General features: G+C 50.1%; 1 protein-coding gene across 1 annotated transcript in view; it reads right to left on the reverse strand.

Annotated features, from left to right (window-relative positions):
* The window catches only part of OCA2 (OCA2 melanosomal transmembrane protein), a 167,225-nt gene that overhangs the window by 86,937 nt on the left and 62,352 nt on the right, over positions 1–17,936 (reverse strand). The window contains exons 12-17 of the mRNA XM_045824982.1: positions 17,239–17,295; positions 15,545–15,669; positions 13,146–13,284; positions 7,420–7,552; positions 4,816–4,963; positions 3,442–3,499 (exon numbers count right to left, since the gene is read on the reverse strand). Coding sequence (XP_045680938.1) covers positions 3,442–3,499; positions 4,816–4,963; positions 7,420–7,552; positions 13,146–13,284; positions 15,545–15,669; positions 17,239–17,295 — 660 coding nt within the window. The remainder of the gene's footprint in view (positions 1–3,441; positions 3,500–4,815; positions 4,964–7,419; positions 7,553–13,145; positions 13,285–15,544; positions 15,670–17,238; positions 17,296–17,936) is intronic.

A 17,936-nucleotide genomic window follows, 5' to 3' on the forward strand; every position in this document is an offset into this window, starting at 1 on the left:
TGAAAGCAGAGGGGGAGGAAATGTGTTCTGAGGAGAACTGTGCAGATTTGGGATTAGAGCATTCAAAATCCGTATGGAAAATATTCGATTCCCAGCCAGGGTACATGCCTGGTTTGCAGGCCATGACCCCCAGCAACCGCACATTGATGTTTCTCTCTCTCTCTCTCTCTCTCTCCCTCCCCTTTCTAAAAAAAAATAAATAAATAAAATTTTAAAAAAAAGAAAAGAAACACGGCAACTTTCAAACGCAGCGCGATCCTTTTGTGGACACCTGGCTAAAGGGCTTTTCACTAGGACACCAAGCGCATCACGCTGGTCCCAGCCCCAGTGTGGGAGGCAGGAGAGGCATCAGCAAGGCCACTGAGGAGACACCACGTGAGGCCCAGGGACCCGGCCCCTCGAAACACACGTGCATGTCCACAGGTTCCATGTGCTCATCGCCCTCCAGGGCGAACCTCCCTCCCTCCCTGCATGTCACGGCAGTGCTGAGGGTCGCCTGTTCCTTCAACGGCATGATTCCTGCTGAAGTTCCCTGTCGGGTCCTTTCGTGCAACATCACAGGGGGCCTGGTAGGCATTCAAGTCTCTTCTACTTGGTAGGATGACACCCATGGGAGCCTGCCCCAGTTGTGTGGGGAGGAAAGAGCCAGAAGGCGCTCTCTGCTCTGTGGCAGCTTCACTAACCTAGGAGGGGCAGACCTGTGGCTGGCGGGCCTGGGCCACGGAGTGAAACAGGGCCAGGTCCCCCACGGGGGCTGCGCTGCGAGGCCACAGCTATGTGAGGCTGTGGCAGAGAGTGAGGTCCCCCGAGCCACGTGGGTGAGAATCGTGCTCCACGGCGTCGACTGATGATCGGGCTGTGTCCTTTCTGAGGTTAGTCCCAGGGCACATCCGTCTGCCTGTCTGTCTCAGGCACACACGGACATCTAGCCTGGGCATGGGCACATGGACAAGTACGTAGATACAGGTGTGAGTACAGACATGGAGACGGAGGCAGGTGTTCAGGTTGTCTCTCGGCTTCTCTGCTCACGCAGGTCACGCTGCTGCATAAACATCACAAGCAGGCCTGGCCAGGTGACTCAGATGGTTGGAGCATTGTGCTGTGCACCAGAAGGTTACAGGTTCGACTCCCGGGCAGGGCACATATCTACACTGGAGGTTCAATCTCCAGTTGGGGGGCGTACAGGAGGCCACTGATTGATGTTTCTTCCTCTTTCTATCTGTCTCTCTCTGTGTCTCTGTCTGTCTCTCTCATATCCTCGAGTGAGGATTTAAAACGAAAATAGCCTTGGCTGGCGTGGCTCAGGGGATTGAGCTCTGGCCTGCAAACCAAAGGGTCACAGGTTCGATTCCCAGTCAGGACATATGCCTGGGTTGTGGGCCAGGTCCCCAGTAGGGGGTGTGTAAGAGGCAACCACACATGGATATTTCTCTCCTTCTCTCTCTCCCTCCCTTCCTGTTCTCTCTAAAAATAAATAAATAAAATCTTTTTTAAAAATAAATGAAATTAAAAGAAAACAACACAAGCATATCCAGCCACGTGACAGAGGCTCTGGCTGCGGCCCTGCCCTCTGCTCAAAGGCGGTGGGGTCACCACCTGGGCCTCCGTCCCCCTCCCCTGGCCTCTGACTCCACTCGTGGTCCAGCCACCGCCCCACCCCACCCCCCATCCCACGTCCATCCGAGGAAGACCGGCTTTGCTGTCTGAGTCCTCTGTGGCAGTGACCCAGGAGGCAAGGGGAAGGCCCCTGGCCAGGCGCAAGGGGAGTCGTGGCCTGAGGGAGGGAGGGCCTGAGCCCCGTGCTCTGGGACAGGACTTGAAGGGATGCGGGCGGAGCAGAGACGGCCCGCACAGCCGGAGCTGGGCTGTTATGTCAGAGGTCTGTCCAGTCCTTCCTCGGGTTGTTATCTGGGAGGTCAGGGCCCAGCGCCTCGTTCTCCCTCCCCCCGTCCCTGGCCCTCGGCCCCCAGTCTCCAAGAGGACCCGTCTCCTTCCCAACGCGCGGGCTCAGCCACTCGGGCTGGCGGGGTGGGCAGGGCCTGGGTAAACCTGGAGCCACGAAAAGGGTCCCAGCCGCTCCTTCTTCCCTAACCCTGACCATCTAAACAGGACAGAGCTGGGAGGAGGGACCGCAAGCCTCAAAACCCCCAAGAACGCACCACCCACCAGGACCCCAACACCCGCAACACGTTCGGCCAAGGACAAAACGTTCCCATCATCTTTAACGAGCGGGCGTTCAATCTCTCCCCAGGAAAGAAACTGCATGGATTTAAAATGTCCTAAAACGACCCGTGAGCCCCAGCAGATGCTGAGTGGATCTCGGCCGGCTGGGATGGGGCACCGTGTGTCCTCGGGTGGGCTGGGAAAGTGCACCGAGGCTGGAAGTGGAGCAAAAACGCCCACATGAGCTTTGCCTCCAGCGCCCGGAGCCACAGGATGGAACGCACACACGTCCCTCTTCTCCCTAATGCCTTTCTCAGCCCTCGCCTCCTCACTCACACGCGGGGAGCCCCCCGCCTGTGAGTCCCAGAGAGCCAGACTTCCCCAAAGCCACCTCAGCCACAGGAAGGGCAGCACCACCTCCAAGGGAAGATAAATGGTTTCCCCTTTGGCTTGGGGGGAAAAATACACATGCCGAATTCAGAAAATGTCTTTCCCATTAACCCCTGGAAATAGCTTATGTCTTGTGTACAATTACCAGAGTAAAAAGAGAGATGATTTTCTGTTATAATTTCATGTGCAACAAAGAGAGGACCTGACCCTCTTCACGCGGTGAGTCACATAATGGGAGAGGACTCGGCTGTAACAGATGGAACGCTTACCCTTCATGACAGCGTGGGTGGGCCTGGACAGTATTGTGCTAAGTGAAATAAGCCAGTCAGAGAAACACAAATACCACCTGATCTCACTCACATGGAATGTAATGAACAAAATGAACTGATGAATGAAATAGACACAGAGGCATGGACACAGGAAACAGACTGACAGCTGTCAGAGGGAAGGGGGAGGGGGCTGGATGAAAGAAGGGGAAGGGTTAGCCAAAGAATATATATGCAATAATGTGGTAAGGGCAGGGGGGAAGGGGGAACGGGGGCTGGAAGGAGGGGAGCAAAGGAGAAAAGGGGGACATCTGCAATAGTGTTAATAATGGAAAATAAAGAAAAAAGGAAATAAAAAGAAATAAATTGCCCTGACTGGTATGGCTCAGTGGATTGAGCGCCACCCTGCAAACCAAAGGGTTGGCATTTCGATTCCCAGTCAGAGCACATGTCTGGGTTGGGGGTCAGGTCCCCAGTAGGGGGCGCTCCAGAAGCCACCACACATTGACATTTCTCTTTCTCTCTCTTTCTCCCTCCCTTCCTCTCTGTCTAAAAATAAACAAATAAAATCTTTCTTAAAAAAGGGAAAGAAAAAAATCCCCAAGAAAAGAAACCACGGTACCTTTTTCTGCAGTTCCTGGATATTGGTCTCCCAATTCTTATCTTCCTGTGAGATTTGTCTGAAACAGAACAAGGAAACCCATTATCTTCCTGGTGATATTGATTAGTGACATCAGCAGGGCGTGGCCAGCAGCTCCTGGTGGGCTGGATGCTGCCCACTGGCACGTGGAAAGCGGCCCGTGGAGCTGGGTTTATGGGCTGGGCAAGATGCTCACTCTGTATTTCCAAGGAAAAACAACACACGGAAGTGATGGGACCATTGGATGGAACGTGTGTGAGTACGAGCCCAGGGCACATAGGAACACCAGCCAAAATGTGGAAAAGAAGTGACGGACACTAAGCCGCCCTTGCTTTCCTCGGTTTACTCTCTACTTTTCTGAAGTAAAGGAAATGCCACTTTCACCCCAGCGGGTGTAGCGCAGTTGGCTGGAGCATTTTCCTATATGCCAAGAAGTTGCGGGTTTGATTCCAGGTCAGGGCACATGCCTAGGTTGTGGGTTCGATCCCCGGTCAGTGAGCATGTGAGAAGCAACCAATCAATGTTTCTCTTATATCGCTGCTTCTTTCTCTCTCTTTCTCCTCTCCCCACTTTCCTCTCTCTAAAATCAATAAAAAAATATAACCGCACAGGTGAGGATTTAAAAAATAAACTGAGGTCCTGCCTGGTGTGGCCCAGTCGATTGAGTGCAGGCCTGCAAATCAAAGGGTTGCTGGTTGGATTCCCAGTCAGGGCACATGCTTGGGTTGCAGGCCAAGTCCCCAGTAGGGGGCGTGCAAGAGGCAACTACACACTGATGTTTCTCTCCCTTCCCATCTCTAAAAATAAATAAATAAAATCTTTAAAAAAAATTTTTTTAAAAAATGAACTTCATATGGTCAGACATTCTTTGAGCTCCCTGAAAATCAACTACAGGAATTATATTTTGTTACATTAGTTTGTTACTTTCATTCTTTTCAATTCTTGCTATACAACGAGTGTGACGTGTGGCAGTGAGACAGGCATGGCCGAGAGCGTGGCTTCATCCCCAGTGTGTGCTTTCCTCATTGTGTCGCCCTGGGCAAATCGCTCGACCTCTCTGAGCCTCGATTTTCTTGTCCTTAACCAGAGCTCTGCAGAGCTCAGAGAGGGTTATATGCACTAACACACAACAGGAGGCTAGCACAGCGCATGGCGCCCTAAATTTACTCATTACCACGCAGCTGTGCTACTCGTTGGTGGTTCCACGCAGTCAGCTTGTAACTCACTTGATTTGTATATTGTGTGGCTCTTGGGCATGAGTAGGGTGGTGGCAGACAGGTGACTGATGCCATCCTGTCATTGGGGACAACCAGCATGCGAACCAAGGGCTGCCTGAGCAGAGCCCCAGCCTGGTACCTGTGGAAGTTGTGCAACCTCCGGGCCAGCAGCTGCTCCAGCACCAGCACCTTCCTCAAAAGCAGGCCCTGCACGGCCGTCTCCTCGCGGCTGGCCGGGCTGATGCGCTGTGCGGTCAGGCGCCACACATGGATTTCATGCTTCAGCTCTGCAGCAAACAAAAGCCAGGCTGAGTCTCCTGCAGCCTCAGAGGTCAGCAGACACCCAGCTTCACTCACTGTCCTCCGAGAACAAGAAACACACCCCCTGAGGAGGCACCAATAACTGGCCAACCAAAGCAGTAAATTCTTTGCATGCGAGCTATTGTAATGGAACCAGGAGATGAAGCTGACTTTTAAAACTACAATAGACACAGCCCTGGCTAGTGTGGCTCAGTGGATTGAGCACAAGGTTGCAAACCAAAGGGTTGCTAGTTCAATTCCCAGTCACAGCACATGCCTGGGTTGCGCGCCTGGTCCCCACTAGGGGGCACGTGAGAGGCAACCACACATTGATGCTTGTCTCCTTTTCTTTCTCCCTGCATTCCCTTCGCTCTAAAAATAAACAAATAAAACCTTTAAAAAAATAAAATCTTTTTAAAAAATCCCTATGAAACCACAAAAGAAATAAAACGAAAATTTCTTAAATCTGTATGGAACCACAAAAGACCCCAAATAGCCAAAGCAATCCTGAGAAGAAAAAGCAAAGCAAAAGTATCTCACACCACAACTTCAAACTATAGGACAAAGCTATAGTAATCAAAACAGTATGGTCTTGGAAGCAAACAGACCCATAGATCAATGGAACAGAAGTGAAAGCCCAGAAATAAACCCACTCATCCATGGGCAACTATTTTCAACAAAGGAGCCAAGAATATACAACAGAGAAAGAAAAGTCTCTTCTGTAAAAGGCAGTGGGAAAACTGGACTGCCACATGAAAACAATAGGAAACGACACTATATCTTACACCACACACGAAAATTAACTCAAAATGAATTGAAGTCTTTGGTGTCAAACCTGAAACAACACAATAATAGAAGAAAACATGGACTCTAAGCTTATGGATGTTGGTCTCAGAGGTGTCATGTGAACTTAACTCCAAAGGCAAGGGAAACAAAGCAAAAATAAATGAATGGAACTATGTCAACTAAAAGGCTTCTGCACAGCAAAAGAAACCATCAGCAAAACAATAAGGCAACCAAGCAAATGGGAGAAGATATTTGCAAATGATACTTCCAATAAGGGGTTGATATCCACAATATATAAAGAACTCATACAATTCAACAACAACAAACAAAGAATCCAATTTAAAATGGGTAAAGGACCTGAACACTTTTCCAAGAAAGATGTACAGATAGCCAACAGATATATGAAAAGATGCTCAGCATTGCTAATCAAGGAAATGAAAATGAAAACCACAATGAGAAACCACCTCCCACCTGTTAGAATGGCCATCATCAACAAGACAAGTAATAACAAGTGCTGCTGAGGATGCAGAAAAGGGGGCAGCCTTGTGCACTGTTGGTGGGATTGTAAATTGCCACATCCACTATGGAAAACAGTATATCCTGAAACAATTCAGAATACAGCTACCAGCCCTGGCTGGCGTAGCTCAGTGGATTGAGCACAGGCTGCGAACCAAAGCATCGCAGGTTCGATTCCCAGTCAGGGCACATGCCTGGGTTGCAGGCCACGGCCCCCAGCAACTGCACATTGATGTTTCTCTCTCTCTCTCTCTCTCTCTCTCTCTCTCTCTCTCTCTCTCTCTCTCTCTCTCTCTCTCTCCCTCCCTTCCCTCTCTAAAAATAAATAAATAAAATCTTAAAAAAAAATAGAGCTACCATAAAATATACCAATTCCATCTCTGGGTACTTAAATGAAGAATAAAAATATATGCACCCTTATGCTCACTGCAGCATTATTTACAATAAGCAAGATGTGGAAACAACCTCAGTGTCCACTGCAGAGGACTGAGTAAAGACGATACAACACACACACACATCACAACAGAATCCCACTGAGCCATAAAATAAAGGAACTTCTGCCATTTGTGACAATATGGATGGATCTTGAGAGTATGATGCTATTTGAAGTCTGTCAGTGAGGAAAAAACAAAACCCATATGATTTCACTCACATGTTGGATAGGAAACAAAAAGTAGCAAGTGAGCAACACAAACAAAAACAAGCTCAAGATACAGACGGCAGTATGGTGCTTCCCAGAGGGGCAGGGGGTGAGCAGGGCATAGTGGGAAAAGGGAGTCAAACATACAGTAACAGAAAGAACCTAGATTCAGGTGCTTCATGTGCCACAGAGTACACAACTGTCAAATGATAATGTTGGGCACCTTAAAATTATATAACATTCACCAGTGTTACCTGAGCAAGTTTAATTTTTAAAAAACGAAAGAGGCAGAGCTCCTGGATTGAAAGCCCCTGAGAGCACACTGGGGACCAGGAGGCAGATGCGGACCTACTGAGTGCACAGCACCCCAGCCACCGACACTTCCCTGATGTCCCACACAGGATGAACCTCCTGCCTTTCTCTGGAAATGTCTCCCGGAAAAAAAAAAATAACATTATGGAGGCATCCTCTGGATCTACAGGGCGAGGCACTTCCACTCACCAACGATCTCACTGGGTTCCTTGTTGTACAGCTTTTTCTTCCAGAACAGGAGCCTGAGGAGTGGGAAGGCGAACAAGAGAACAAAGCAGATCCCAACGAACATGTGTGCGGTGAATCCCGCGAAGTCCACACCCTGGAAACAGGAAAGGGGACATTAAATGATGGTCCTCCCACAGGTACAACCCCTGCGCCACCCCCACTACCAACAAAGTTGCGTCAAAGATTAGTCTCGCCTGTGTATAATAATCTGAAACCTTAGTCTCTAGCACATCCCTGCATATCCAGGGGCTTCCCCTGACAAACAGCATTGCAACGACAGGTGGTGCTATATGAGCTCATCTGGTACTGATGGCAGAAGGGCCTACGGAGAGCTGGGATGAGTGGGATATTTTTTAAATATTTTTAAAAGATTTATTTATTTATTTATTTATTTATTTATTTATTTATTTTTAGAGAGGGAAGGGAGGGAGAAAGAGAGAGAAACATCACTGTGTGGTGGCCTCTCATGTGGCCCACACTGGAAATATGGCCTGCAACCCAGGCATGTGCCCTGACTGGGAATCGAACCAGCGACACTTTGGTTCACAGCCCACGTTCAACTCACTGAGCTACGCCAGCCAGGGCTGGGATATTTTTAATGGTCATAAAAGAATTCACCACTTTTCTGGTAGTTCTTTTTTAATCTTTAAAATGTTTATTGATTTTAGAGAGAGGAGAAGGGAGAGATAGAGAAACATCAACATGAGAGAGAGAAACTGATTGCTGGCTTCCCACACACAACCCAACCAGGGACTGAACCCCCAGCCTCATGATGTATAGGACGATGCTCCAACCAACTGAGCCACCTAGCCAGGGCACTGAGGATTAGGATATCACCTCACACTTTGTTTTTCTGTAGAAATCATGCTCCAAATATCTGCTTTTTAAAAAGGCCCATGATACTTTTAGGGGCCACTGAAAATATTTTAATTTATTTTAAAAACAAAAACAAGCCCTGGCTGGCATAGCTCAGTGGATTGAGTGCGGGCTTCGAACTAAAGCATCGTAGGTTCGATTCCCAGTCAGGGCACATGCCTGGTTTGCAGGCCACAGCCCCCAGCAACCATACATTGATGTTTCTCTCTCTCTCTTTCTCCCTCCCTTCCCTCTCTAAAAATAAATAAATAAAATCTTTTTAAAAAATAAAATAAAAACAAAAACAGAAACAACAACAAAAAAAGACCTTCTAAGTCCAAAAGTGGCCTAAAATATACTCTTAATGTATTTGCCTCTATACCAATTTATTCATGAAATCTAATTAATATTTGGGGGAGAAAGGATCCTACCAAGGCAGTGGTGCTTGTATCCTGAGTATTCTGGATATCTTTGGAATGTAAGAACTATAAATTTTGTCCCCTTAGAAATGATGGAACAATTGAAGAAGTGAGGAGTAGATTAAAGAAAGGAAAGGACTGCCCTGGCCAGGTAGCTCAGTTGGTTGAAGCATCATCCTGTGCACCAAAAGGCTGTGGGTTCGATCCCAGTCAGGGGATGTGTGGGAGGCAACTGATCCACGTTTCTCTCTCACACTGATATCTCTCTCTCTCTCCCTCTCTCTCTCTCCCTCTCTCTCTCTCCCCCTTTGTTTCTCTCTAAAATCAATAAGCATATCCTTGGAAGATGAGGGAGGGAGGGAGGGAGGGAGGGAGGGAGGGAGGGAGGGAAGGAGGGAAGGGAGAGGAAAGAAGGAAAAAAATGACTAATGGTGTCCCAGCCTTTAGTAGAAATATTTGGTTGCTACTAGAGTTATAATGGGTGGATTTATCAAGTAAGAACTATGCAGAAAGAAAAATATCCAACCTGAAAAATTTTTTTTAATTTTATTTATTTGTTTATAGAGGGGAAGGGAAGGAAAAAGAGAAGGAAAGAAACATCAATGCATGGTCGCCTCTTGCACGCCCCCTACTGGGGACCTGCCCCACAACCCAGCATGTGCCCTGACTGGGAATCCAAGGAGTGACCCTTTGGCTCAAAGCCTTGGCACTCAATCCACTGAGCTACACCAGCCAGGGCCCAACCTGAAAATTTTAAGAAGTAATTCAGGCAGATGCAAGGTACAATGAAATGCAAAGGCTTTCACTGGACTTAGTAGGTGCATCTCTGCCTCCCTGTTACTTTCATGAGCCTCTGTAATTCCCTAGACTCCCCTCCTTAATGTTCTCAGGGACAAAACCACTCACTATTACACCTACATCAGCATGGTGCTTACACGCAGCCCCCTTCTGCAAGGGGCTGGTTCTATGTTAACCCCCTCTAAGCCTTTGTTTTGTACTGTTTGGGTCTGGGTGCCACTGAGCTGCTTCCTTCTTAATTTTCCAGAATGTCCTCTTTGGTAGTGTACGTGCTCAAATGCTGAGGCAGTAAAACAGCCTAACACAATCCCCAGAATCAGATTAGAACACCCACAGCCTCATTTAAAGACAATTAAATATATAATTTTATATATATATACATATGCCAGCTGGGGAACCCCTGACCCACTGATATCATTTTCTAGGGAGACGGCATTCAGACCAGCTTTATGACAAACCAACCGGGTTGCAGCCGTGTGGTTCCAGCCAAAATTGTCTCCTGAATTCCTCTGACTGAGAAACGCAAAGAAATTCTTAGGAACGTAGTGCTTAGCGGAACCTCCTGCATGTGGATTGCGGTGCAATCAGAGGACAGATTCCTGTCTGGAGACCCAGCAAGGAGAGGACCCCAGCCCTGCAGCAGTGGGTGTGACATCAGCCAGGAGGGAGCCAGTGTGGGACACCCTGGGACCCGCTGAGTATGTGGGGGAGCGATCTGGGTATGTGGGCCTGCGGGCACTACGAGCCTCTGGCAGAGACACAGGTGCATAATCCCAGCAGGCTGGCCATTGCAGCATTCGAGCTCCATTAGAAAATGCTGCCCTGGCTGGCATAGCTCAGTGGATTGAGCGCAGGCTGGGAACCAAAGTGTCCCAGGTTCGATTCCCAGCTAGGGTACATCATGGGTTGCAGGCCATAATCCCCAGCAACTACACATTGATGTTCCTCTCTCTCTCTCTCTCTCTCTCTCTCCCCCCTCCCTTCCCTCCCTAAAAATAAATAAATAAAATCTTTAAAAAAAAAAGAACTTTAAAAAAAAAAGAAAATGCTGACCCAGAGGAAAAAGGTCGAAAAAGCAGAATCCCAAGGCCCAGGGATATTGGGGAGGGGCCTGGAAGAAAAAAAAAAAAACCCACAAAGGAGACTGACAGGACGTGACCAGAGAGACAGAGCAGAAAACAGCAAGAGAGAGACACCGCCAAAATACTGGCAGATACAGCGGAGGAAACTGTAGCCGAGGAGTGGCAGAAGAACGTCCCGGCATGCACAGCGCGCAGGCTGTGGTGGGAAACCCACGTGGAACATCCCATCATCATGCACAGCGCACAGGGCACCATGGGAAAGCCGTGAGAAAATGTCCCATCATGCACAGCACACAGGGTGTGATGGGAAAGCCACAAGAAATTCCCAGGGTGCACAAGACGTGGTGGGGAAGCCGTGATAAACATCCCATCATGCACAGCGCACCAGGCCTGGTGGAGGAGCCACAAGAAATGCCCCAGCATGCCCAACGAATGAGGCCTGAATGGAAAGACCAGAAGAACGTCCCTGGGCACGCACCTCCAGGGCTCTCTGGAGGAAGCCTTCCTCTGATTTGGGAAATGCTTCTCAAAAGCACAGGGGGCACGGCTCCTCTAAAAAAGCCTTTTGGATGTGTTAAATAGTGGTGTGGCCGCTGGGTCACCCTGGAACAGGCACAAAAGAGCAAAGAATAGGATTACAGCCCCAGCAGGCTGTCTCTGGGGGGAACGGGGGTAGGGAGCGGAGCCCTGCGCTGTTGCCTTGTTGCCCTGGGATATGACAGCTCTGCAGATGCAAGGGTGAGGGTGGAGGTGGGGGTTGGGATGGGGTGGGGTGGGGGGTGTGAGGAGGAGTTCAGAATAGGTCACGTGGTGGGCCCCAGAGATCTCCCCCTGCCTACCTGTTCAGTACTGGAAATTCCGCCAACAGAGACCAGGGCAGACTAAGCAGGGTGTGAGTTACAAGAATTCTCCTGACACCATCCTATAACTTCTCTGTGGAGCAGAGAAGCCGCGTGGAGCCCACCAGAGTGAACCACATCGGATCGGAGCAGAGCAGGGCGGACTGGGAAGGGGGCCTGGCCCCAGACTGCCTCACAGCCCTGCTGTGGCCCGTTGGGCTGTTTTGCTCTGCATAAAGGACTGCGCCCCAAATCGGAGCCAGCGACCGTCAGGTGACACTATTAATTTTCTTAGTGAATAGTTTAAACATTAATTTTAAAATTGATTTTATTTTAGAATCCTTTTCCATTTCAGTGCATTGATGAACAAAATAATGAGAGTGAGTGTGCCCATCACGTGGTACACATGTGTGGTGCACTGTCATCATTGACAATGAGATATTACAAATTAATCTCTGCTGAGGACACTACCACGGGAACTACAAGTTCATTTGTGTCCCCGGACCAGTAAGCCCTCCTTGACCTCTGACCTACGATAAAATGAATTAAAACCACTCTTGATTCTCTACAGGAGATACCTTTCCTGTGAGGTATGTTTAATCCGAAACTCCGGGAAACTCATTAACTGGAAGACAAGGAATGCTGTCTTCAGTAAATCAAGGCCACATCCATAGAGGAAGTCACTTTGTCACAAATCTGTTTGAAGAGGCTAAGCTGAGCCTCAGTGTGCCTTCAGTGGGTGAACCCGTCCAGGGCCCTCGGTGTATTTTTTTTTTTTTTTTTCAAAAACCTCACCTTTTTTCCCCCTCACGACCAGATCTAAAGGCTGGGTATTTGCTACAACATGTCGGCATGCCATGGAAGGGTGTGGGAATAGTCGGGCAGGCTGTTCAGCTTCCTAGGTGACTTGGTAGGAACCCAGGACCCAGGACCCATCATGGGTCGCATCCCACTGTTTAGTTCAGAACGCCCAGGCCTACAACTTGAAGGGTGGGCTTTAAATGATGCTGAACTAACTCAACTTTGTCCAAGAAAGACATCACGCCTGGGATTTTTACATGAACACTCATGGGATGCCACCAGGGGCGGGTCACCTGTTGTAGCATTCATTAATATGTTGTCATAAAAAGATTAAAAAAAAAACAGAGACAACAGAAATTGAAAGCTAAGCTCTAGAAACAGTCTAATGAGATTTCACTGGTCACACTCTCACTTGAACTACTTGTATACCTGTTTCACTGCAACTTATGTTTCCTATTAAAAATGTTAAAGTTTTCCTGGCTGGTGTGGCTCACTGGATTGAGCATGGGGCCTGTGAACCAAAGGGTTGCCGGTTGGATTCCCAGTCAGGGCACATGCCTGGGTTGCGGACCAGGTCCCCACTAGGGGGCGCGTGAGAGGCAACCACACATGGATGTTTCTCTCCCTCTCTTTCTCCTTCCCTTCTCCTCTCTCTAAAAATAAATGAATAAAATCTTTTGAAATTTTTATCAGAAAGAGAAGGAAGTTCAGACCACTTTACGTTGGAAAATCAGCCGGCCAACCTCCTCCTCTCGGGATAACCAGCAGCACCTCGTGGGAAGAGGCGACACAGGACAATTTCCAACAAAGCCATCCACGCTGAGGAGGAAGCTAAGCGGGCAGGAAGCTGGGCCTGTAGTCCCTGGAAGTGACCCTGTCACACCAGTACGCACCATCTTCCTCAGCTCCTGGTTAGAAACGATGATGACATTTGGCGGGTCCCCGATGGCGGTGGCAGCTCCTCCAATGTTCGTGAAGATCACCTCTGCAATCAGGACTTGTCTTGGGTCAAGGTTGAGCACCTCACATAATCTGTCACAAACAGAGAAAACCAAAGCAGGCCTACTGTTCACATTGTAAAAGGTCCGTGGGCAACGTAACTTATCGTTACAGCACTTGCTTGCACAAGGGAAGCTTATGCACGTGTGCGTGCACAACTATAAGAAGGGCGGAGCTAGTGTTGAACAATGAGGAGGCTCCAGAACTACGGGCAACAGCAGCTCTCAGAATCACGTTTCTCCGAAAGTAAGCCCATCACCCCTCTGGGCCATCAGTGTGAGAATATATACTGCTCCCTACAGGCCTGGAGGAAACATGGTCCCCTGTGGTAGATCCCAGCGGAAGGCCGGTCCTGGGGCAGCAGAATGAGCGCTGGCCACCAGACCCCTCCGGTCCGGGGTGGGGCAGGGGCAGAAAAGCCCGGTGGCTCAGGCCAATTCTGCCCACCTAGCTCCTTAGCCAGGTGGTTTCCCAAGGAAGCCACAGCGTGTTAAAATGCAGCCAAAACATCTCAAGTTAAACAACGAATCTCTGGAATGTGGTGGGCCCACAAAACGGCCTTTCTCAGATGCCGAGGCCCTACTGTGCCTTTGCTTTCATAAGGACCTGGGACGGCTTCCTCAGAGAAGGGGCTCACGCTCTGCAGCGGTGGGTGTCCACCTCGGCTGCACCCAAGACTTGTCTGGGAACCTCGGAAAGCCCCTAGGCCCCTTGGCCCAGTCCACAACAGGCCTCTCCCTGGGGGTGGGCCTGTGGGGCGGCCCCATACAGCTCCCCACATGGTCCGGGAGCACGCAGCAGAGACACGTGACTCCAAAGAAAGTTGGGGAAACCTGTCATATCACGCTCCATGCCTGCGCCTGTGCATTGCCCAGTTTCACACAGAAGCAGGGTCTCCAGGCTCAGAGCGCAGCCAGCACTATCCGAGGGGGCGGAGCCCTGGAGCTGAGCAGAAGCTGGGCGGGGAGTGGTGTCTTGAGCGGGCCAAGGGGACAAGGGGGAGGGCTCAACTGTGCACCCCACCCCAGCGGGCAGCAGCTCCCGGCTGAGGGAGCTCCCAGGATCTACTTCCAGAAGGAAACAACTAGCGTGCGCTCATCAGCGACACCAGATTCCCGTCCACGGGGGCTGTTTCACGCAACTCGGTCCAGACGAGGTCAGAGGAATGGGGCTAAGCTTATAAAGCCATAAAAACGTGGTGATGTAAACAGTGAACCTGAGCACACTGACTGACGCTTGGATCTTGAAAGTTGCGTTTTTAGAGGAGGTCACTGGAACCGCTACTTTCATATAAAATGACAAGCCCGTTCCGGGAGGAGGGCTTTTAAGACAAACCCTGGCGAGGCGGAGATGTCTCGGGTGTCCCGGCTGCACAGGGACGCCGTGAACACAGTGGCTCCTGGAGCCTGTCTCTGGCCGACATCAGAGAGCGCGACCACAGGCTGGGATGGGGCTCGTGGGGGCGGGGTACCATGGCCGTCAAACCTCTGTCACAGCCGAGTGGGGGTGTGGCCGGGGGACAGGGTGGTGCCTGCCTTTAGAAGCACGCGTTTGCACTTACAGCACCCTCAAAACGTGCTCACTCCATCCATCGTTTGCCCTCAGAAAGGCCCGGGCGCTGGGGGGTGCTGGTCCCCTGCCCAGCAAGGTCAGGGCTGCAAGGCTCCCCACCAGACCTCTGCCTTCCAGCAGGGGGGACAATGCAGCCAAGCCCGCACAACCTCGAGCAAGAAACTGGACGCTACAAACCGTGTCCACGAGGGGGCGCTGCCTGCCCTGGCTCCTCCCCCGCCCTCCCTCCCCCTCTCCCTGCCCCACAGCCCACTCTCTCCTGCTCTCCCCATCACCACACATCAAACGCCAAAGGCATCCTGGCCCAGAATCAGGCCAGAGCCCCAGTAGTATTCCCAGGTGGTGACTTTGAACTTGCTGCCTCATGCCTTGTGTCCAGGAGAGTCCCCTGTCTGGCAGAAGCCTCACACCCCTAGCCTGGGTTAGTGCCTTTGATGGCACAATGCAGACCAGGCAGAATGAAACAACTCGTCCGAAAACCCCTTGCTGCCTGGCTTGTCCCCTGCGTCCTAGGGGGGTACCCGTTTCCCCTGTGTCTCCCCAGGACCAGCCCGGGTGGGATGGGGCTCTGCCAGTGCTCCGCCACACCTGTGACTGGTGCTGGAGATGCGGGGATGACCCCAGGCAGTGTGTCCCCACAGGGGAGCAAGGTGTGGGTCTCCAGACTTTCACAGGTGGCACCTCCAGCCCACCCCACGCCCTCGGGGGCCGCTCCACCTACCTTATGGTCACAGGAGTGAAGAGGAGCATGGTGGTGACGTTGTCCAGGAAGGCGGACAGGATGGCGGCAATGAGGCAGAGCATGAAGATCATGGCCCACACTCGTCCCCGGGACAGTCGGTAGGCCTGGGGCACACGGCACACGTCACACGTGGGAAAGTCAGACAGGACCGTCATTGGGCTTTCTGAGAACGAGGAGCTCAAGGGCACACTGCGAGGTGGGTCAAAACTTAGACTCACAGATTCTCAGATCTGCCTGGGCTGTGATCTCAGGGACCACTGGACTCTTGGAGACCTAAAGATACTGTTCGTATGCCCTGGCTGGTGTAGCTCAGTGGATTGAGTGCAGGCTGCGAACCAAAGCATCACAGGTTCGATTCCCAGTCAGGGCACATGCGTGGGTTGCAGGCCATAGCCCCCAGTAACCGCACATTGATGTTTCTCTCTCTCTCTTTCTCCCTCCCTTCCCTCTCTGAAAATAAATAAAATCTTTAAAAAAAAAAAAGATACTGTTAGTACCAAGGTATTGGGAGGAAGAGGCCAGATATCTCTGCAGAAGGTACGAGATGATGAAAAAAAGCTGTCAAAACTCATAGCACATGCCCTGGCCGGTGTGGGTCAGCGAGTTGGGTGTCATCCTGCAAACCAAAAGGTCGCCAGTTCAATTCCCCATCTGGCCACAGGCCTGGGTTGAGGGCTTGGTCCCTGATCAAGGCACATGCGAGAGGCAACCAATTGATGTTTCTCTCTCACATCGGTATTTATCTCCCTCGCTTTCTCCCTCCCTTCCCCCCCTTTAAAAAATAAACAAAATCTTTTTTAAAAAATCACAGCACGGTCTGTCATTCAGAACTTGCCAAGGGCTTTGTTGAGTAAATTTTTTAAAGACATTTTCAGTTCTAAAGAATACAACCAGGCATTAGCCTTTGTTTCAGCAGGGCTGGGCGAGATTTTCTCCACCCCCGTGAGGGACAGGACCCATACAGATTCTAGGGGCCTGAACTTCGGGCTGGATCCCCTGGGGTTCCAGTTATAAATGGGAATGTGGATATATTCAAGTGTTCAGAAAGTGGTCACTGAAATTATTTTACCCAAAAAACAAAGGAACCAGAAGTGGATGACTTGAACTGGTTAGATGCTTGTAAATGCAAAACAGATTTTGATGGGCAGCTCTCAACCTGCGCCTTTAAATAATTTATACAAACAGCCGACTCAAGTACTCTTCATCTGGGCACGTCCTTCAGCTGTTCAGGGAGAAGCTGCAAGTGTTGCTGGGAGCCACCTAACTCAGCACAGCGGCCACACTCAGCCTGGCAGAAGTGCGTGATTTCTAAAGGAGGGCGGAATTTTAAACTATTTGCTTTAGCCCTGGCTGGTGTGGCTCAGTGGACTGAGTGCCGGGCTGGGAACGGAAAGGTTGCTGGTTCGATTCCTAGTCAGGGCACATGCCTGGGTCGCAGGCCAGGCCCCCAGTGGTAAGAGGCAACTGATATCTCTCACACATTCATGTTTCCTTCCTTTTCTTTCTCCCTCCCTTCCCCTCTCTCTAAAAGTAAACAAATAAAATCTCTTAAAAATATGAAAAGAAAATAGTTGCTCTAAATAGTAGTTTTTCCTCGCTAAATCACGTAGCAGTAGAAAAATAAATGAATGGATTAATTTCTCTAGAACTATGAAATGCCACATCAAACCTACCTTTACAGCACAGTAATCAAAAAAGCCCGTTTCGGAAAACACGGCCACTAGGATCATCTGCGGGGAGAAGAGAGAAAGGAGACAGAAAGAATGCTTCCGCGCCATCCTACAGCGAGGTCAGCGTGGCAGTCACACACCCCTGAGCTCGGCCTCGGTGAGGACGCACAACTCATCCAGCCCTGCTCTGTGCTGGGTGGGCTCCACTCCCGGACCCCTGCAGGGAGCCCCCTGCTGGAGGGCATGCCCCTCGTCTGTCCGAGGTGTGTATTGTTCCGCTAAGCTTCGCAGCAAACCTCACATGTTATTATCTTCTCTGTTCTACAGCCTAGGAACCTGGGGGGCAGAGACGCTAGGCAGGGGGTGACTTCTAGTCACCAAACGAGCAGCTGGGAAGAAAGTGGGCCAGAAGGTGGCCTTCCGCACCTCAATGTCCACATGTGACTATTAAACGTCCTAAGATTTTTAAACTGGGTTAAATTGTGTTTGCTGAAATAATTAATTAAACAGATTTTCTGTCTCCAGTTTTATCAAGATGTACAAGTAAGAGCAGCAGCATTGATGGATTATCCTGCGTTCTGTATGAATCTCCATGCAATGGTGCTTCTTTCTGTGGGTGACACTGAGTTGGTGAGAATGACCATCCTAGATAATGACAGAAAGTACTGTCCCATTTATCCTAAACTGAATCAACTGGACAT

The sequence above is a fragment of the Phyllostomus hastatus genome, unplaced genomic scaffold (genome assembly GCF_019186645.2).
Source record: "Phyllostomus hastatus isolate PE091 unplaced genomic scaffold, TTU_PhHast_1.1 phas_scaffold_555, whole genome shotgun sequence".
NCBI classification, from domain to species: Eukaryota; Metazoa; Chordata; class Mammalia; order Chiroptera; family Phyllostomidae; genus Phyllostomus; species Phyllostomus hastatus.